Source organism: Paroedura picta, chromosome 2, assembly GCF_049243985.1.
Source record: "Paroedura picta isolate Pp20150507F chromosome 2, Ppicta_v3.0, whole genome shotgun sequence".
In the NCBI taxonomy this organism is placed as follows: Eukaryota; Metazoa; Chordata; class Lepidosauria; order Squamata; family Gekkonidae; genus Paroedura; species Paroedura picta.
In genome coordinates, this window is record NC_135370.1 from 9,187,162 (window position 1) to 9,209,770 (window position 22,609).

Below are 22,609 nucleotides of genomic sequence, written 5' to 3' on the forward strand. Positions count from 1 at the left end.
GGAAGAGACGACCAGCTGAAGAGATCCGACCGGGGGATCGAGTTTACCTTTCCACCCGGAACCTACGGTTGAATTTGCCCAGCAAGAAGCTAGGCCCTCGGTTTTTGGGGCCTTTCGAGGTCTTGGCCCCGATCAACGAAGTTTCGGTCAAGCTCAAGCTCCCCAAGAACCTCCGGCACATCCATCCCGTCTTTCACGTGAGCCTTCTAAAAAAAACTCCGGACGGTGACGTTTGGCACCCCGTGTTTTCCCCGCCAGCGCCCGAGGTCCTGCCGGGGGGGGGAGCACCACGAGGTGGCGGATATCCTGGACTCTAGACTCCACAGGGGGAAGTTGCAGTACCTCGTGGAATGGAAGGACTTCGCTTTGGGGGACCGGGAATGGGTCTGGGCAGCGGACGTCCTTGCGCCCCGACTCACTGAACGTTTCCACAAGCGGTATCCTGGCCGCCCCGGGGGGTTGGAGAATGGACCTTTGGGGGGGCAGAATGTCGTGGTTCGGTCCTTGGTGGCTTGGGAACGGGACCGAACCCCGCCATCAGAGGCGCCCGCGATCACGGAGGTAGGGCATGGTGATCATAGGCAAGCCGGCAGCTGGGCGCCCCACCCGATCGTTGAGGTGGCAATGGCCGCTAAAGAACCTCAATGTCCCCCTCCACCTTTTGACAAGGGCCCGGAGATGGCCCTTTGTTCCAGGAAAATGGGCCATCAGGAACCCCGGAAAACCTCGCATATGTGCATGAGTCATGATTGTATCAGCATGTTCCCTCCGCAAGTACTGGGTGGGGCAATACAGCCTAAGGAGGTGGGTTTTGTATAAAAGGGAGCTTCCACCTGGAGTTCGGTGGAAGCTCTTACTCCATACCAGCGGACTCCACGTTGCTGAAATAAAGCTTGTTCCTGTTGTATCGTTCACCAGGCCTGGCGTGACGTTTTCTTCAAAGGGGCACCCTGTTTTTTCAGTTAGCAAGCGGGTCCCCGACAGGAGGAAGACTTGTGATGAAGCAGCAAGTGCATCTTATTGCATGTTTATGAAGCCAATGAGATGGTGGTTAAGGCAGCTAAATGGAGCTCTTCTGCCAGTCTTTGGCTGAGGTCAGGGGTAGCAACAATGATGACCCTCCTCAGGCAACATAGGGACATCTGTTGTACCCTGCCCGGGGGTGGATGGCTGTGGGAAATGGAGGGGGTTGGGGGAGGTTACACTTCTGGTTGCTTCAGGCTGCTTATTTTTATGTCCTATCCGGATTGTTATGGGACTAGATGGGGTTTTATATGTTTTATGGGGATTTTATATTGTAACCTGCCACAAGTCTCTAGAGAGTGGCAGGCTAAAAATCTAATAAAACCAGTAAATAAATAAATAAATCCCACTCTGTATACTCATTCCCTGTCTCAGATAGCTCTTTGACTCCTCCTGGCAAAGGATACATGCTCAAAATTTACGGGCTGCATTCATACACACACACACACACACCACATGATGCACTTTCAATTTACTTTCCACACACTTGGCAGCTGGAATTCCCTGGGTGAGATGGGAAAACCCACTTACAAACGGCTGCTGAAGTGACTCTAAGCCGCCCTATTTAGCATGTGTGAATGTGCCCTGATGTATTGAAAGCACACTGTTAATGTAACTTAACAACAGCAATGCTGCTGCGGCCTGTTTTAAAACAGCAACAACATTAACTGCTTAATGTATTTTAGGGCCCCCCAATATTTATACAACCAGCAAGTATCAAATTTCTTAAGGCAGAACTTGGATCTGTAGTTCCAAAAGACTGATGTTAATGGGATTCATGGTTGCTTGTCGCACAGCATGACGTTGCCTCGCCTGAAAGTGCCTCAACTGGCACACCATGTACAAAAAGGGCCTGCACATTTATGCTTTGTGAGCTGTCATTCGGTGCTTCTGACCGTGTACATTTCTCGCAGTTCGCACAGAGCTAATCCATCACGTCCAAAGTCTTTGTGGGATTGTGTGCAAGTCTTAGGCAGCTCAGGACAGAAACGAAATCTGGTCTGTCCCTGAGCTGGTCTTCAAAAGGAAAACTCAACAAAGCTTCTCAGCACCAAAGCCAACCGCCGCTGCTGAGGGTTTTTAGGAATTAGCTGTTCTCCTGTTTCTGACCTCTGCTTTCTTCCTCCTCTTAGTTTTGATGGGACAAGACCCGCAAACTCTGCTTAGCTGCCCAAAGCCTTAGTATGAACGGCCTGGCTGTTCTAAGAGACGTTCTCTTGCTCTTCTTCCAAAATGTTTGCTGCCAGCAAGGTTCCAGTGGATGTGAGGGCCTCTCATCCCCTGAGTGGAAGAAGATCATTGCAGGGGGTTCCCTATCATACCACTGCAAAGAAAGGAACAGTATCTCTGGGGTAACTCTTAGGAGTCTTGTTCCTTAGCTTTCCAAGCAAATAAGAATACCACCAGTGTAGCTGTCTAGCCCTCCACCCCCCTTCATGTACATCCTGTAGACCAGTGGTCCCCAACCTTTTTATCACCGGGGACCACTCAGTGCCGGAGACCACTCACCGAGGACCACTCAACGCCTTTTACTGAGGCCCAGTGGGGGGGGTAGTTTACTCCTCTACTCTCAACCACTGCCCTAACGCTCTCTGATCGCTATGGTAATGTTTAAACATCCCTTCAAAATAAGATACAGACACGCCACAACAATGAAGTGTGTTGTAAAGCAGTGGTCCCCAACCTGCGGGCCGCGGCCCGGGCCGCAGCTCCCTCTCCCCGCCCCCCCCCCCCGCAGTAAAAAACTTCCCAGGCCGCAAGCTTGCGGCCCGGGAAGCTACTTACTGCGGGGAGGGCGGGGAGAGGGAATCAGGGCCGGGCTGTGCCTGTGCAGGCCGCGCCCGCGCGGCCCGATCCGCGGGCGTGGCTCGCGGGCGCGGCCCGATCCGCGGGCGTGACTCGTGGGCGCGGCCCGATCTGCGGGCGTGGCTCACGGGCGCGGCCCGATCCGCGGGCGTGGCATCCGGGGCGCGGCCCGATCCGCGGGCGCGGCTCGCGGGCGCGGCAGGGCGCGGCTCGATGTGCGGGCGCGGCCCGCGGGCGCGGCCAGAAGCGTGGGCGTGGGCCGCGCGGGCGCGGTCCCCGCGGGCGCGGCCCGATGCCCTGCCGGTCCCCAGCCTAATAAAGGTTGGGGACCACTGTTGTAAAGGGCCGGGGGGGGGGAATGAAGTAAAGGGCCGGCGGGGGGGAGAAGGCGTCCTTTGCGGCCCACCTCCAATTAGTCGAAGGACTACATGTGGTCCGTGGCCCACAGGTTGGGGATCGCTACTGTAGACATAGATCCCTGGCCCCAAGGAGATCAGACTGGCCTCAACCAGGGCCGGGGTCCTGGCCTCAGGGAACACTCTTTCAAATGAGATCAGAGCCCTGAGGAACCTTGAACAGCTCCACAGTGTTTGTTTGTTTTTATTATTATTATTATTATTAGTAGTAGTAGTAGTAGTAGTAGTAGTAGTAGTAGTATAGAGAACCATATATAAATTCAATTTTGTAAAACAGAGTTGTTCTGCTAGATCTATGATTGAGGTCTAAAAACAATATGCCCCCCCCCACCAAAGCCCCTAGTAATATATCAGTTGGGGTACCTCTTATTTCCTCCACCAGCAGCAGAAAACCTAGAAAATTGTGCATTATATTTTTGTATTAACACTTTATTTTAGTAATTTTATATTTTATGGGGATGGGGGGAATTTGCCCCCCTCCCTTTTAGTCCCTAAAGCAGGGAGAGTGCCAAAGTTAGGGTTGCCCCGATCATGGCGGGGGGGGGGGAGGTCTGGTATCCCTATTTGTCATTCATTCAAGCATATTTATATGACACTCTTCTCCTGGAATTCAGGACACCAAGTGCCTTACACACAATAAAGGCATAGAACATCTAAGATAAATGTTTAGTGACTTAAAATCCTAATATAGGAAAACATGCATTGCTAATAGCCCCATAGCTACAAAATTCAGAATTGGAGAAAAATAGCAGATCAGCATAAAGCACACAAGAAATGGGGGGGGGGGCACTGAGAAAAGCTGAGAATTTGTCAGGTCAAGGCAGTAAGCAGCCTGAGGCAGTGCTTCTATGTTTGCCAACTTCCAGGTGGGGCCTGGAGATATCCCAGAATTCCAGCTGTTCTTTAGATTACAGAGATCAATTCCTTTGGGGGAAAAAAGCGGTACCCTGCTGAGGTCCCTCATTTCTCCAAACCCCACCCTCTCCATCCCCAAATCCCCAGGGAGGCCGGGAGTGCTTGGGAGGCCTGGTACGGACACAGACCCAAAATCATTGAACATATTCCAGTCCTTTGAGTCCAAGTAAAAACTGTCAGCATCTCCAGATACGTTTCATTGAGGAGGCCTATATGGGGGAATGCAGAGGCAGAGTAACATCAATCTTCTCTGGCATTTCTGAGAGAGGGAAGATATGTGGGCAGGAGAGGCAGAGGCAGGAGGCCTGGAATGGAGAGGAGAGGAGAGAGAGGAGAGGAGAGGAGAGGAGAGGAGAGGAGAGAGAGGAGAGGAGAGGAGAGGAGAGGAGAGGAGAGGAGAGGAGAGGAGAGGAGAGGAGAGGAGAGGAGGAAAACCTCCCAAGGGGCCAGTCCATATAAGAAGCTAAATACAGCCAACTAGAGTCTGCTAAGCGGCAAAGGGGCCTCAGTGCCTTATGCACCGGGGGGGGGGGCTAGGAAGAAATCAGAGACCAGTTTTTCCTCTGGATGCCTTTGAACTTCCAATCCAGATGTTTTCTTGCAGGGTTCCGATGCAGTGATATTTTTGAAGCGTACTGTTTAATTATTATAGAGCAGGGTTATACTTTGTTGAAAGAAAAATCAGGGTTTCGTGGGGAGGGGTTCCTTCTTCCATGATCTAGTCGATATGCAGAGGGACAGATTTATTTTGTCTGCTGATTGAGAGAATCTAGGGCTAATCGAGATCATTGAATCGAGACCCTGGCGGGCGGCATTCACATTCTGTACGCTGTTTTGCTCTTCAGATCTAAGCGTATCACTTTCCCAGCTCTCCTCGCTTAATCTTGTTCGTGGTTCTTAAATTGTCAAACATTTGCCAATCTCTCAGTAATGTATATGTTTACCCCTCCCTCCTTATGTTTGATACAGAAATCCTAAGGGGAGGCGCTTACGTTGGCCAGAACAGGTTCCTCTGCTATGCTGACACAATCCATTGGGAAGATATTGTCCGCAATCCTTCAGCTTCCAACTTCTCCGTGGTCCCAAAAAACAGCAGTACGGATTGTAAGTATTTGCCTGTTCAAGTCCCGTAGAAATATCTGTGCCGGTTTTTTGCTATGTTAAGTTCCAGTACGGTCAAAACTGTTCCAAGAACCTTTGTTTGCATTTGCTTCCTTATAAAAGAAATCTGATTTTATTGGCACAGTGTCTCTGCTGTGTTTCAAACAGATTTCCCAAGGGGGTGATGTGGGGTGGGGAGGAGAGTGCTCTGGGGAGGGAATCTCACTCCATGTAAGCCTAACCCGCAAGGGGGGAGAATAGACTGCAGGTGGAGAAATCACATTATTTGCCACTTACACACCTTGAAAACTCTACACAAACCAAGACATGAAAAGGACACAAAACACTGAGAGATCAGATTTCTTTTTGATCTGCTAGCTTGGTGCCGTGGTTAAGAGTGTCAGCTTCTAATCTGGAGAACTGGGTTTGATTCCCCACTCCTTCTCCTCCACATGCAGCCGGCTGAGTGCCTTTGGACCGGTCCCAGTTCTCTCAGAGCTCTCTCAGCCTTACCCACCTCACAGGGTGCCTGCTGTGGGGAGAGGAAGGGCAGGTGATTGAGAGCTGCTTTGAGACTTCTTAAGGTAGTGAAAAGTGGGGTACAAAAATCAACTCTTCTTCTTCTTTTCCTTCTCTTCCTCCTCTGTTTGCAAGGAACTTTTATGAGGGAGGGGGGATTATTCAAATCCACCCCAGCTGTCCATTGCATCTTTCCCACATCCTTCCTGCTTGTCTACACCAGCCCATCTGCAGCCTCAGCTGGATTTGCTTCTGCTCAATCCCTGGAGTTGCCAGGTATCCAGCGGGCCCACATTGCCAAGTTAGGGAAAGAGAGGCCTAGGCCGATGATGTAACTTCTGGCACACACCAGAAGTGATGTCATGGTGTTGCTGGGGACATAGGGGTGCAGTGGTATTTGGGCAAAAACTCTATGGTAGAAGTTGTTTTTACCATAGAGTTTTTGCCCAAATACCAGAACATCACACATCACTGGTAACTTGCAGGTCATGCTGGAAATGACATTGCTGTGTCACCGGAGAGGTTGGACTAGATATTCTTTTGCTGCCAGTAAGCCCAGCCACTGACCAGCTGATCGGAGCGGGGGGGAAGGGCTGTGGCGTGAGGGATCCTCCACCCCCTGTGGGGGCCTGGCAACCCCGAAAAATGATGCAGCTGTAGATATCAGGGTAGTTGCATGGGATTTCTCATAGACCTTTGAGAGAAACTAAGTTTAATGTCAGAGTACAAATAAAGACATTTCTCAGACTTGGAAGCCCAACGGCTGTCTCATATTAGAAAAAACCCAGTGATGAAACAGTCACAAGTAGCAAAACTTCCTTCCTTTTAGTGACTTGATGTTCCAGGTTCCTCAGTGCTTTAAATGTTAATTGTTTCCTTCCACAACAAGTCTCCTTTGAGTAGCATGCAATGGACCATGTAATCATTTCTTGTATCTGTTCGATGCATTCTATGCCCATTCCTCTGTATGATCTTTGAGACCTGAAAGGCAAGCAAGATTCTTTACCGTTGAGACATAATCGTCTTTGTGACATCATAATTAGCTGCTGCAATAATGATTTTTTTAAATGGTGCTGTTTAAAATGGCAGATGTCATATGAGCTGATAAGAAGCTGCTCTCTCTCTTGTTTGTTTTATATTGTTGCATGAAAAAGAATCAAAATCGTCAGAATAATAAACAGTTCTGTGGTAAAAATAAGCCCTCCCCTACTATGGAACGGCTCCCCCGTTGGAGCGACAGGGCAACATCTGCTGGCCACCACTGATGGAACAAAGCGTGGTGGAATATCTTCCTTGGGGTGGCCCATCAGATCTTGTCCCTGCAGTGGACTCACCCATAGATTAGGTGGAAGAGCTCCATGGACAGCCAAAGTTACCAACAAGACAGTTTTAGAGAGGAGCAAACCAACTATGTCATTAGAAGGCAAGATATTACAGCTAAAGCTCACTTACTTTGGACACATCATGCGATCAAACTCACTAGAAAAATTATTAATGCTCGGCATGGTCAGCGGCAAAAGGAAATGTGATCGGCAAAGGATCCGCTGTCTTGACACAGGGGTGACCATGAACCAACTAAAAGAAGCGGTCATTGACAGAGACACGAGGCAGAAGCTTTCCTATAGAATCGCTGAGGGTCGGACATGACTGAATGGATGACATCATCATCATCTCCATCTTGCAGGCCCTGCGGAATGCCAGAAACTCCTGTAGGATTCTTATTATTATTATTATTGGATTTGTTACCTGCCACTATCAGTGAACCATCTTGCGGTGGGTTACAGAATAAAACCCCACATAAAACAATCATACAGCCCCATTCAAATATAACACAAACCCTGGCGGTGAAAAAATATCTTCCCGCCCCATAACAACTAATTCCCTCATGGTGCACCTTGGGGGCATCAACAGATGGTGATGGTTCAGCCTGGCAATGGTCTGGCCCAATGTTGACTCTCCCGGGGTCTCTCCTGTTGTACTGTACAGGAACAGTAGAACAGACACTGGTTGTGCCAGGCAGACTGACAGGACTTTCAGGGTATGGAGCTTCAACAATCAAGGCTCCCTTCAACAGGGACAATTAGGGAGAGGACCCAGAAGCTGGGTACAAGAGAAGGAAGGAGCCCAGAGAGGGCAAAGGCTGTGACCTTACTTCTCGTCTTCCAGACCATGGTTGAGATCATCCAGACTTCTCGTCTTCCAGACCATGGTTGAGACCAATACCTATTGTTTCATTGGTGTCTTTTTTTGATCACCCCTTTCCTTTTGGGATTTTTTTTTAAAGGTTATTCTACACTGCCATTTGTTGGCATTTGAACTTGATAATTATAACATAACAGGCCCCAGAAAGCAAAGTTTCACTAAACCCATGCCAGGAACTGCAACTGGATATCTGACATTTAGTCCAGGAGGTACTGGTAATTTATCAAATTGCTGTATTCCAGCCTCCCTAAAATTCAAATTTGCTGTAGATGGGGCTGGATGGCTCTTTTGCCTGACGATAAAATAGGAAACTGCATCAGAACTGCATGGTATTTTGTGTCATGAAAATGCAGAGCTTTTTGCCAGGACTTTTGTATTTCAACTTAAAGATGGAGGCTGAGCTTGTGAAGACCATAAGAAGAACCCTGTGAGATCACACCAATAGTCCATCCAGTCCAGAATTGCATCTCACACAATGGCCAGCCAGTTCCTCTAGATGGCCAACCATAGGGCACAAAGGCCGAGACCATCCCCTGAGGTCGCCTCCTGGATCTGGGATCCAGAGAATCAATGCCTCTGGATGTGGATCTATTCTGTCACAAGGGCTAAGAGCCACTGATAGAACTCTCCTTCATTAATCTATCGAGTCCCCTTTGAAAGCCGTTAATTCCTGCTTGGAACGTGAAAATAAATGTTTCTTTCTTCTTCACCGCTGAAACCAGCTGCCATTCTTAATGTACAGCTTGCTCTGTTTAGAAGGCCTCCCTTTAGCCCCACAGATTGCTTGGAAAAGGTATTATTTCTTCCCCTGGGCTGACAGCAGCCAAGTAGGGAACAATTTCATTCTTCAAGTCAAGTTCTGCCTTCTCTACCCCTCCTGGTGCCTACCAAGAGAGTGACACGCAGAACAGAAGCAGGGGAACATGTGCATATTTGTAGCGTTGGGTTAAATTATATCCTTGGATTGAGGTGCATTCAATTAACATTTTGAATACGCGCTGCGGGAGTAGGAGACAAGCACTTTCACGGATAGGTGGTCTCTATGTAGACCTCAATTGCGGCGACAGGTGTCAGCATAGAACCCTAATCAAAGGAGCTGTTCTTTCACCAAACAAAGGCATGAATACGGGAAGTGTCCTATGAAACCTGCTTTTGTATGGAAAATTCCTCAAGTGCTCACAAAGTAATGTTTTAACAATCCTAAGTGATTTCTCAGCTGGGGAGCACGGCAACTCGAGGCCGAACAGAGAGCTGGTGTACCCTTCTCCGTTATCTTCTTCTTAAAAAAAAAAAAAGATAACTAAGCCTATTTGCATTTCAGGAATGTGATTTAGGAGGAGGGTTGGGCCTATGACCATGGTTATTTAAAGAGGAGGAAAGAAATAATTTAGCAGTGTTGCTATTTATTTTAAATAATCACATGTTTCATTGTATTTTGCCCAAAGCTAGAGAAAGTGGAAATGCAAGGTGCAGAGGATTCTTTTGGAGGTTTGGCATTTGAGATTCGGAGTTGAGTGGCTCCATGAAAGTGCTGACTTTGATTTGAAGGAAAGAGCTCTGACTCCATGCTAGAATAAACCTGGTGCTCACTAAGTCTCCCTTGGACTCATGGGTGATCTTTTTGAGAGCTCACTTGTCTCAGGTGATCTGGTTCAAGAAGCACAGTATTTGTAGGAATCAATGAGATGGATGTGACTTAGATGGCTCAGATTATCTCCATCTTTTCAGAACTTGGAAGCTCAGCACAGTTGGCCCAGTTAATTCTTGGACAGGAGACCACCAACGACTTCATTGTTGCTACGCTGAGCTAGTCAATGGCTTTAAATGTCTCTTTCCTTGAAAACCCTATGGGAAGCCATAAGTTCATTGTGAATCAAAACATTTTCTTCCACCAGATGGAATACATCTCACCAACTATCCCAGAGTTACCCTAATCTGGACTACTCAGGCTAACCTGATCTCATGGAGTTGGAAGGGATCCCCATGGTCATCCAGTCCAACCTCCTGCACAATGCAGGAACTCACAATTACCTGCGCACCTAAAGTCACCCTAATTTCATGCTCATGTGATCCCCCCCCCAAAAAAAAAACACCAGAATGCAGCTGAGCTTGGAGGAAATTAACCTCCCATCCCATAGTGGTGATCAGCAATTCCCTGGGTATGCAAGGAAGGGCCACAAGAGACAAACACTCGCCCATCCCTTCTGGCCCACCCACTCACAACCTGCCTAAATTCATAAAATCAGCATTTCTGTCAGATGACTATCTAGCCTCTGCTTAAAACCTTCCAAAGAAGAAGAACCCACCACCTCCCAAGGAAGCCTGTTCCACTGAGAAACCGCTCCAACCGTCAGCGACTTCTTCCAGATTTTAAGTCTTTTGAATCAATTTCTACCCATTGGTTCTGGTCCGACTCTCTGGAGCTACAGAAAACTACTGTTCTCTGTCTTCTCTATGACAGCCCTTCATGTATTTGAAAATGGTTATCATATCACCTCTTAGTTGTCTTCTCTCCAGGCTAAATCTCCCTCAACCTTTCCTCATATAACTTGGTCTCCAAATCTACATCTTTCTTCAGTTATGGTGGCCAAAACTGAACACAGTACTCCAAATGAGGTCTTACCAGAGTGCCTAAAGTAGTAACATCACCTTGCATGATCTCAACACTATAATTTTTGTAATACAGCCAAAAATCCCGTTTGCCCTTTTAGCTACCGAGTCACACTGCTGACTTATGTTCAGTGCCTGGTCTACTTTGATCCCACCAATCCTTTTCACACATACTACTGGCAAGACAAGTCTCGCCCATCCTATAGTCAGGCTTTTTCCAACTAAACTAAGAACTTTACATTTATCACTATAGAAATTCATTTTATTCATCTTAACCCAGTTTTCTAGCCTGTCAAGGTCATCCTGTATGCTGATTCTCTCTTTTGTTGTGTTTGCTACCACTCCTAGTTTAGTGTCATCTGCAAATTTAATAAACACCCCCTCTATTCCTACATCTAGAGAGCCAGTTTGGTGTAGTGGTTAAGAGTGCGGACTTCTAATCTGGCATGCCAGGTTCGATTCTGCCCTCCCCCACATGCATCCAGCTGGGTGACCTTGGGCTCGCCACGGCACTGATAAAATTGTTCTGACCGAGCAGTAATATCAGGGCTCTCTCAGCCTCACCCACCCCACAGGGTGTCTGTTGTGGGGAGAGGAATGGGAAGGCGACTGTAAGCCGCTTTGAGCCTCCTTCGGGTAGGGAAAAGCGGCATATAAGAACCAACTCTTCTTCTTCTTCTTCTAAATCATTTATAAATATGTTAAACAACACAGGGCCCACTCCAAGAAAATGACCAACCATTTAGGTGCAATCTGTCAACTGGTTCTTGATCCACGTAACAGTAAGCGTATCCAAACTGCATTTTACCAAATTGTCAATAGGAACTCCCTGTGGAACTTTATCAAAAGCCTTACTGAAATCAAGGTAAACTATGTCTACAGCATTCCCCTGATCTAGCAAAGTTGTAGAGACAAGGTTATTCTGACATGACTTGTTCTTGAGAAAGTCATGCAGACTCTTAGTACTTATAGCCATCCGCTCTAGCTGCTCTAGCTGATAGAATCATAGAATCATAGAATCATAGAATAATGGAAGGGACCTCATGGGTCATCTAGTCCAATCCCCTACACTGTGCAGGACACTCACATCCCAATTGTTCATCTACTGTAACCTGCCACCCCTTTGCCTTCACAGAATCAGCCTCTCCTTCAGATGGCTCTCCAGGCTCTGTTTAAAAATTTCCAAAGGTGGAGAACCCACCACCTCCCGAGGAAGCCTGTTCCACTGAGAAACCGCTCTAACTGTCAGGAACTTCTTCCGGATGTTGAGACGGAATTTCTTTTGAATTAATTTCATCTGGTCGTTCTGGTCTGTCCCTCTGTGGCAAGGGAGAACAACTCTGCTCCACATCAAGCTGATGTGTCAGTACTTACTTGGATCCTTCTTTTCCCACTTCTTGAAGATGGGGACAACATTTGCCCTCCTCCAAACTTCTGGCACTTCACCCGTTCTACAAGAATTGTCAAAATGAATGGACAGAGGCTCAGGAATTACATCTGCAATTCTTTTAGTACTGTTGGATGCCATTCATGTGGCCCGGAGGATTATGTTTCATTTAAATAAACTAGGCGTTTATAGACTACCTACCCCTATAGTGATCCTAGGCCACTACTCCCATCCTTTGTCAGGTGAAGTTATTTTGCCATGACTCAGTCCTGGCCCTGGTCAGTCCCTCGATGGGAGACCACCTAAGAATTCCAGGATCAGTACACAGAGGCAGGCAAGGGAAAACCACCTCTCAGCATCTTATACCTTAAAGACCCCAAAGGGTTGACAGCATTTGCCACTACCAACTGTTGGAAAAAGCTGGTGTGAATTTATCCTAGGTCATCAGTGCTGTCTGTGGGATGTCAAGAGGAGTGAGATGGCAGAGGTTTACAAAACTATGCATGGGTTTGTGAAGGCAGCGAAAGAAATATTTTTTTTATCTCTGTCTCACAATCCAAGAATGCATAGACACTCAGAAGACTGGACACTCCAGAACACTATGTGGTTGTGTGTCCGGGACTTTACAGTCGTGTACACAGACTTTTGAAGGTGGGAATCTGATGGAATCTTCGGCAGGACATACTTGAGGGAAAGGAGTGGACTCTGGCAAGAAGGAAGGCCCTCCTCAATGAACTCTAAACATTAAGATGGGCATTTTCTAAACAGGACTACACAGTTATCACGCCATTGACCTGATTAACTTTTGAGCTATCAGGACTAAATATAAAGACATAGGTTCCAGAATTGTAATGATTTCCCTCTCCTTGGTTACGTTTTCTAGGCGAAGACCTATCGCTTCACTAATACAATTCCTTTGAGAAACAGTATGTAGGAGACCTACAATCAAGGTTTCTAGCCCTGCTGGTGGGGCTCCTGATGGTACCTGGGTTTTGGCCACTGTCTGATACGGAGTGTTGGTCTGGATGGGACATTGGCCTGATCCAACATAGCTTCTCTTACGGTCTTATGTGTGGATCAGTAATGCTCTGCTTTCTTGATTCTTGGGGGGCCAAAGTGGGAGACCATCTGGAATTCTACCCACACTGGTGGACCTTCTGATGGCGCCTGGGTTTTGGCCAGTGTGTGACATGGAGTGTTGATGAGCTGTTCTTATAAGCTGGCTCCACATTGGTTTTGCTTGCAGCAGTAATTAATAGCTAATCTCATTCCTGTACAAGGAATCTTGCCTTGATAACTAGGGCTTGCAGTCTCCTTCCACAGGTTTCTGGGTGTACATAGGGTTGAGCACTTCAGCTCGGTTTGGCCGCCTCGACGATCACCAAAGCCCGAGGCAGCCAGCACCACAGCATGGAGAGATGGGGCAGCGGCGGCTTGCCAGCCAGCGGCCACACGCAGACACAGAGCTCTGTGTTTGCTTGCGCCCGCTGGCTGGCACGCCACTGCCACTGCTGCCCCTCCTCTCCATGCCGTAGTGCTGGCCTCCTATGCACTGCCTTCGGCTTCAGTGATCACCAAGGCGGCCGAACCAAGCCAAAGCTCTCAACCCTGGTATGAAGGCTGCATGTGCTGAGCCTCAGCCCCGGATCACTCCTGCCAGCCCACGTAATCAGCTGCATAGTCTTGGGCAGGATGGAGCAGGGCAGACTTGCAAGCCTCCTTGTAGAATAAGGGAGGACAAACTGGATGTGGGGGAGTCTCCAAGAAGTGCTTGGACATCCCCCAAGAACCCCACTCTCCTGCCATGGTGAGAACTATGGGGCTCATTCAGGAAAGTACCACCCCATGGCATTATTCCATGGTCCAGAGTCCTGCAGAAAGATAAGGAAGGCAACATCAATGCAGCATCTTTTAGGGCTCCCCCCCTCTTTTTTGTTCTTTTAATCCCTTTCCCATCCATTTCCTTACAGGTCTGGCTGCCCTCCAAGTGCATCCAAAAGAGATCTCAACACACTACACAATAATGTGGTTGTGTGCATTGTCTCTCTCTCCAGCTCCCTCGTTGGGGAGGGGTGTAATTAGAACAAGTGTGTCACTGGCCTCCTCATTTCCTTGTCAATGCGCCTTTGAGTTTGCCAGGCCCTGCCTCCAAAACATCTCCTAGGATGGCATTCAGGTTTCTCAGGCGTCATTATGTACTAGGACAAAGGAAACACTTGTGTCTGGAGCCTGCGGTTCTCACAGATAAATGGTCCTCTTGGAAATGCAACTGCAAGCCGATATGCTTTCAGAGGAAACAACCCTCTCCTCTTTGCCTCCATTTACTCCTTGCTGCTGTGCCACCACGAAAACGGTCGAAGACGTGAGCTAGTGGTGGTGTCAATTTGGGCCCTGAATGTGTTTTGTCTGAAACCTGCTTCCCCATCAAGGTCTGTTCTAACCTCAGGTTGAGGGCATGAGAGAGAGAACTAGGGGGGGTTTTGAAAAAGATGTTTTTTATATCCCACTTTCCACTACCCAAAGCAGCTTCCAAACACCTTTCCCTTCCTCTCCCCACAATGGATAACATGTGAAGGAGGTGGGGGAGAGAGAACTACTCTGTGAGAACAGCTGTGAGAGAACGGTGACTAGCTCAAGGTACTCAATCAGCTGCATGTGGAGGAGTGGAGAATCAAGCCCAGTGCATAGAATAGAATCATAGAGTTGGAAGGGAACTCATGGGTCATCTAGTCCAACCCACTATGCCGGACACTCACAACCCTATCACTCATCCACTGTAACCTGCCACCCCCTTAAGCCTTCGCAGAATCAGCCTCTCCGTCAGATGGCTATCTAGCCTCTGTTTAAAAATTTCCAAAGATGGAGAACCCACCACCTCCCGAGGAAGCCTGTTCCACTGAGGAACCGCTCTGTCAGGAACTTCTTCCGGATGATTAGATGGAATTTCTTTTGAATTAATTTCATCCCATTGGTTCTGGTCCGTGCCTCTGGGGCAAGAGAGAACAACCCTGCTCCATCCTCTATATGGCAGCCTTTTAAATACTTGAAGATGGTTATCAGATTTGCGTTCAGTCATCTCCTCTCCAGGCTAAACAGACCGAGCTCCCCCAACCTTTCTTCATACATCTTGGTCTCCAAACCCCTCACCATCTTTGTTGCCCTCCTCTGGACACGCTCCAGTTTGTCTACATGCCTCTTCAATTTCAGATTATCTCTACCCACTATACCATGCAAGCTATATTTGATTAGTATAGCAGAGTTTTGCTCAGTCGTAGACGCACGATATTAAATGGAGTAAATAAATCTCCCAAGAAATATATTACTGACGTTGATTCAAGTAGATCCAGTTCATGTTCAAAAGGAGAGAGAAATGCCTGAGCTGCAGAGTTCTTTCCCTGTTGCAAATGACCAGCTTGTCTGCTCGACATCGTATGTGTGTGAGGAGGTGGGTAATAATATATCTATGGGAGTGGCCAGCAGAGACATATGTCAACAAACCAGCAGGCAGCCTGCCCAGGGGTGGCGGAGAACAGGGTGGGTCCCATGCTGTCATTGCTGCTGGAGGAGGTACGGCTGTGGTATGGCAGGAGTTCTGCCAAGGGGCCCAGCTGCCCGTGGCCTCTCTCTAGGGCAACTGCCTGAGGCCCAACTGGGTCTATGCCATTGCCGCTGTGTCTCCCTCAGTACTCTCTCCAGCAGCAGAGCTACCTGTGGGGCTGGCCTCAGGGGCACGATGCAGCTTTGCACGGGGCAGGTGGTGCAGCTCTGCAAAGGCAGGTTGCCCAGGGAGAGCATTGCAGCCACATGGTCCTCTCTCAGAATGGTGGATATTCCACCAACAGGAAAAAGGCAGTCCAGCTTCATCACCGGTTACCAGGCATATCCTTTGGACTACCTTTTTCTTATTTGTGGAACACCCCCTTCCAATCGCCTCCTGTTTTAAGGAGTTTGTCATCAGGGCCGCAAGATGGATTTTATTGGGTGGAAGGCTTATTCTTTAGAATCTTCTGAATTAAAGTATGTACTTGTATCCTTTTTATTTTTTTGCCTTCTTGCACGCCCATCATAAATGGTAAAAATGTCCCTTCTTATTGTTCACATTTTCATACATTATAGCTGATGTATTCAGAGACATGCACTGTGTATGTTGCCATATATAAAACAGGTGATTTTTTTTACAAAATTAAGAAAATGCTCAATGGCCTGGAGAAGAAGGGATGGCCACTGCCCAGACAACGGGCCACGGAATGGTGGAGAAACATGCCACGGGGAAACCCTTGGCCCTCTATGGGCTGTTGCACCAGCAGTGGGGAAGTCATAGACGCCTGTTCCCATCAGAGAGGCAGGAAGCATCCTTGCTCCAGCATTTGGAGAAAGCAGTGCTTGCTACACTGGTGATCATTTTTAGTTTATTTCCTAGTAGGACATGATCGCTGACAACAAGCATTAAGACACGAGACTCCCGAGGGTTGGCTTCTGCTTGATCGAAACTCCAGACAGCAAGAGTCAATGGTTCCATCCTTTCTTTTTAAACCTAACATCCGTTCCTGGAGCCCTCTTTGCACAGGCTTCCAGCCTTGACAGGCATGTTGATGCTAATTGGAAACTAATGCTCCTCCTCAGTGGGGGCCAAATTCCTTCCTTTGATTGATGCTCGTGACTATAGGAAGTGATAATTAATTACTCCTAAATGCTTAATCCCAGCAAACCTCGTTACGCATAGAGGGGTATTATTCTACATGGGTGTGAAGAGTTCCAGTTCATCCATGTGTCAGCAATGCTAACCTTTCCCAAACTATACCCATGTGGACAGATGTCAAACATAGCGATGGATCCAGCCATCTTCCAAGCTGTGTTCTGAAGAGCCACATGAGTCAGATTCCGGGGAAGGATGCTTAGACTAGAGGAGAGGTTTGGACTTTGGTCAGTTGTGTCTCACCTGCATTTCATGGCAGAAACCTCTCTGTGGAGCAAGACATAAATTCAAAACCTAGTTTGATGACAATAACTGTAAATGTGAACCCTGCAGATTTACAGGGCATGGCACGTATGCAGGAAACCATTAACTTATAGGTAAATTCAAAAATTAAAACCCTGGGACACACAAATAAAGGATTACGATGTCTCTACACTAAGGCACAGAGTATGGGAAACAAGCCGGAAGAACTAGAAGTCCTAATAGAGGAAGGGAACTATGACCTGATAGGCATTACAGAAACCTGGTGAGATAACACTCACAATTGGAATAATAGGATGGAGATGTACAATTTATTTTAAAAGGACAGACCAATAAGGGGCGATGATTAGCTGTATATGTTAACAATCACAGTATCACAGAATCACAGAATCATAGAGTTGGAAGGGGCCATACAGGCCATCTAGTCCAACTCCCTGCTCAACGCAGGATCAGCCCAAAGCATCTTAAAGCATCCAAGAAAAGTGTGTATCCAACCTTTGCTTGAAGACTGCCAGTGACAATATGTATACTTGTGAGGAAGTACATGTATTTGAGCATCAAAGTTCAGTTGAGAGTCTTTGGGCAAAAATAAAAGCAGTAGGAAATAATAGTGATATTATTGTGGGCGTCTGCCTCACTTCATAGTGGGTGCGTTTGTCCATGTACACTGGGATTGGGGCATCAGGACCAGAATGCCATTTGTCCGGTTCAGGAGCATGGCACAGCATGCTACAATGAAACACAGGATGGACATTTTTATAAGTGTTAGGCAAAGGGGGCCCCATCACCACCTCATTAATGATACAGGAAACTGTGAAAGATCCACATGCAGAGGTCTGCTGCCAGTGAAGATGCTTGGTAAACAAATATGCCTGATCCCCCACATTTCACAGGGGTTCCGGGAGGTGTTTTTTGTCATCCCATTTTTTGTACTCCTCTTTAGCCACATCAAGGGTGGCTATGATGGCTGGCTAGGCTGCCTGAAGAAGAAGAAGAGTTGGTTCTTATATGCCGCTTTTCTCTACCCGAAGGATTCTCAAAGGGGCTTTACATTTGCCTTCCCTTTCCTCTCCCCACAACAGACACCCTGTGAGGGAGGTGAGGCTGAGAGAACCCTAATATTACTGCTCGGTCAGAACAGCTTTATCAGTGCTGTGGCGAGCCCAAGGTCACCCAGCTGGCTACATGTGGAGGAGTGAGGAATCAAACCCATCTCACCAGATTAGAAGTCGGCACTCCTAACCACTACATCAAACTGGCTCTCTACACCAAGCTTGGATGCATGCTACCCATATTTTGGGGCAGTCCCAGTTCCCTCAGTATGTCTGTTGTGGGGAGAGGAAGGAAAAAGAGAGCCAGTTTGGTGTAGTGGTTAGGAGTGTGGTCTTCTAATCTGGCATGCTGGGTTCGATCCCGCGCTCCCCCACATGCAACCAGCTGGGTGACCTTGGGCTCGCCACGGCACTGATAAAACTGTTCTGACCGAGCAGTGATATCAGGGCTCTCTCAGCCTCACCCACCCCACAGGGTGTCTGTTGTGGGGAGAGGAATGGGAAGGCGACTGTAAGCCACTTTGAGCCTCCTTTGGGTAGGGAAAAGCGGCATATAAGAACCAACTCTTCTTCTTCTTCTTCTTCTGTTGGGATGCGGAACCAACATGAGTGCTGCTAATACATTAGTTCCATAAACCTCCTCAACGGGGGACATCCCCTTGCTTGCATGGATGCCATTAAGCGAGTGGGATTAGGTCAACCCAGTCGTTCTGCTGGTAGTTGTCAAAGCACTGAAGTTTTTTTTTCCAGAACCTAGTTAACCTGCTCAGTTTGCCCATTAGTCTCTTTCTGATATTACCCGAGTCATCTGTACATGTGTTGGGCAAACTTTGCCAGCTTCTGAGCCGTAGGGATGGAGGAACAGGGCACAAAATGGGCTTGCTTGGGAAACAGGTCCATAACCACACTTAAAACAGTTGTGCCACTGTGGGAGGAAGATCTATAATGAAATCTGTAGAGACATCTTTCAGGGGGCAGCTGGGGTCTCTAGAGGGCGCAGAAGCCCACACAGTCTACTTCCCACACTTTGCAAAGTGAGACACACCAGGCAACCCTGCACATAAACCTCCACATCCATGCACAGGGAAGGTCACCAGTAATGGCACCACACCAGGTTTAAGGCTTTTACAAGACCCAAGTGTCCCGCTGTGCGTGAATCATGGCACAATTTCAAAACCTCATGCCAGGCGGTTTTGGGAATGTAAAGTTGATCCCCTTTCCAAAAGATACCCTCCTGTTCCTCCAAGTTCAGGTGGAGTGTGGGGAACTCAGCATCCCCTCCAAAATCCTTTTGGAGCCACTGAGTGGGGGGGGGGGGCTGGGTAGAGGAGCCAACCCAGCCCCTGTGGCCTGATTTCATGTCACAACTGCATGCCCCAGGTGGGAAGGTATAAAAATGGAATACACTACTGGGTCTGCCTTGCTTTCATGCTGCACAAGGTGGGACAAGGCATCAGACAGTACGTTTTACTTCCCCCAGAAGGTGCTTGAAAGAGAAGGAAACCCGTGAAAAGAATTCTACCCACCTAATCTGCTTGGCAGACAGTTTTCTCGGCTGGTGCAGAGCCTGTAAGTTCTTTGGATCAGTCCGGACTTCAAATGGGGGATGGGGACCCCTCCAACCAGTGGGGCCAAGTTGTCAGGGCTAACTTGATGGCAGATGTCTCCTTTTCCCAGATAACCCAATTCCTCTCTGTGTCATTAAACTTCTTTGACAATATGCACAGAGGTGTAACTGTTCATCCTCCCCCTGCTGCAGAATTACTGCCCCCATAACCACATCACCGGAATCGGCTTGCACCAAAAAGGGCTGGGCACAGTCAGCATGGTGGAGGATGGAATCAGTGATAAAGAGCTGCTTGAGCTCCTCAAAAGCCCCCTGGCACTCACCAGACCATTGCAGCCACGCTTTGGGCTGCTTTGTCCCCGCTTCTCGCCCCTTGGTCTTTAGCAAGTCTGTGAGGGGAAGTTTAATCTGTGCAAAATGCAGAAGGAAATCACAATAGAAATTTATGAATCCTAAGAAAAGTTGCCTCCAGGTGCAGGGCAGAGCCCAGCTCAGTAAATCATGCACATTGGCCAGGTTCATGCTTAACCCTTGTGGGGACATTTGATAGCCCAAGAATCCCAGGCTTTCTATATGGAATTCATACTTGGACATCATTGCATAGAGGTCATTGGCTTGGAATCTTTTCAACACTTCTCGTACCAGGTGTACATGCTCATCCCTTATTTTTCAATAAATTAAGACATCATTAAGCTAAACCAAGACCCCCTTGTACAACAGATCATGCAAGACTTCATTTATGAGATGCATAAACACTCCCGGAGTACCAGAAAGTCTGAATGGCATAATGAGGTACTCAAATTGTCCCAGAGGGGTGTTAAAGCTGCGAGGTGCTCATGACTCCATTTTATTTTCCCTCTGTAGTAAGCCTCCTTCTGTTTAGTGAAGTTCCTACCCAATCCTAACAGTCCCAAGAGATCCTTTATAAGCCGGAAAGGGTAGATATTTGAGGTGGAAATGGCATTGAGCCCCGGTAATCAGTACACAACTGCAGGGATCTGTCTTTTTTGTTGACAAACAGCACGGCAGCCATCACATGTGACATGGTGGGTCAGTTTTTATCCAAAGACTTCCTCAGCTCTCTCATTTCCTGCATACTCATAGAATAAATCTTCATGTTTGGCAAGGTCTCCCCCTGTATTAACTCAATGTTGCAGTATGTTTTTTTTTTGAGGGGGGGATTTGTCACACTCACATACCTGAAACACCTCCCCCAAATCTCTGCATTCTTAAGACAGGGCCCCTGAATCTTTGCTGCTCAGCCCTCCACATTCAGTCCTGGGAGATGTTGTGGTGCTGAAATGTTCCTGGGCTCTTCCCCATGCAGCCATTGAGTATCAGTGAGGCTGACACCCTAGATCATCTAAAGTCAGTACTCAGGACCTCCAGCAAACAATGGGATCATGCTGCCAGAGCCAATCAATCCCCAGCCCCACTATGGGCTGGGTCCTGTTCCAGGAATCTTCAGTGTCTAAGTGGAGGGGGGCCATCCAATGCATAGTCTTCTGAGAAACACCCATCCATTTGGGCAAAGCGGATGGGTCTTTTCAGCTCTTCCTGGCTCACTCCCAGCACCTGGGACATCTCAGGATTAACTATAGTCCAGGTGCACCCACAGTCCAACACCCCTTGAACTCAGATCCCTACTTCCATTTCCAGACCAGAAAGAGTCACAGGAATTAGCAGGAGAAGGATGGGACTCACAGATCTCGCACCCCTGGAAGAGACCTGCTGGTGAGGCTCTCTCACAGCATGTCAGCCCTGTTTCCCACCAGTTTGCAGTTCTTGGCAACATCCTCCTCAGACTCATTGGATGAAAGTGCTGCCAGATGTTCCACCAGTGGTGTCAGGAGTACCAGAGCTGCCTTATGAGGTGTATTTTAGCCCCCAGGCCAGGTGGATGGCCTCACCGCACCAGTGAGGAGTTTAGTGCGGTGACCACCGCAGGTGGTTTCATTCCCTTCTTCGTGGGGCCAGCAGCGACTAAGTGATTGGTTCCCACACATCTCAAGCATGGGCCTTTGTCCCAGTGATGGTTTCACTCCGTTTCACCATTTCCATGATCCAGAATCTAGCCTAAATCCCCTGTATGAGAAACACATATCCCAGCAGGGTGGTGGGGTGCAACCCCTCACGAAAAAATTGGACCTTGGTGGCAATGTCACCTCTACATCAGGTTGGCTGCATTGTCCTGCCTCGATCCAGTCACCCGGTTCCCAATCATGGGCCATAGACACATGGCGCCCTTAGTGATAAGTCACATAATGCCCTAAATCCTCCTCTGGCTTCTTCCAGCTCAGGGTGCTCACCACAACAAAGGACGTGTCGCGGGACAACTCGGGCCTGACTTCTTGATCCTGGGCGAGAGGTTTCTTCTTGCTTCTTTTGCCCTCAGCATTGAAATCTGAGGTTCCTTCTCTAGAAATTTTAGTCGAATGGGGGGCTTGAAACACACTAGGTGAGTTTCAACAAACTGTGAGGATATTTAGTTAGAAAATGAAACTCTTGATTTCAGGCAAATGATTTCATTTACTGCGTAAGAAAGCACTCTCTATCAGGTATTAAAAACTGAGGCAAGAAACACATACAACTCTGACCCCCCCCCCTCCCAACTCCGCTGCGGGAATCCAGAAGAATTGGGAAACATAAAATAATCAAAACACCACGATAAAGGGATTCCAAGGTTCCGGGGAAGGGGGTGGTGGTGGTGGCAGGGCTGAGGAAGACCAGAGTGGGGAAGAATGCTGGGAAAAGCATCAGGACAATAAAGAGAATGTAAGGGAATAAAACATGATAACAAAGACAGGCATAAGAAGAGCAACAGAACTTGATAGGTTGGGTCAGGGGTAGTCAACCTGTGGTCCTCCAGATATTCATGGACTGGCAGGGGCTCATGGGAATTGTAGTCCATGAACATCTGGAGGACCACAGGTTGACTACCCCTGGGTTCGATCACTTGAAAGCACAACCTTTCAATTACAAATGCAACTGTTGGTCAGGTTCCCTAGCATATATTACTTGAGGGATTTGATTGCCTCCAAGCCTAGGGTCAGT

The 22,609-nt window shown here is 48.0% G+C and overlaps 1 protein-coding gene across 4 annotated transcripts in view; it reads left to right on the forward strand.

Moving 5' to 3' along the window:
• Positions 1-22,609, forward strand: part of ERBB4 (erb-b2 receptor tyrosine kinase 4) — a 918,733-nt gene that overhangs the window by 555,775 nt on the left and 340,349 nt on the right. For all 4 annotated transcript variants that reach the window (XM_077319331.1, XM_077319333.1, XM_077319330.1 and 1 more), the window contains exon 4: positions 5,130-5,264. In XM_077319331.1, the coding sequence (XP_077175446.1) occupies positions 5,130-5,264 (135 nt within the window). The remainder of the gene's footprint in view (positions 1-5,129; positions 5,265-22,609) is intronic.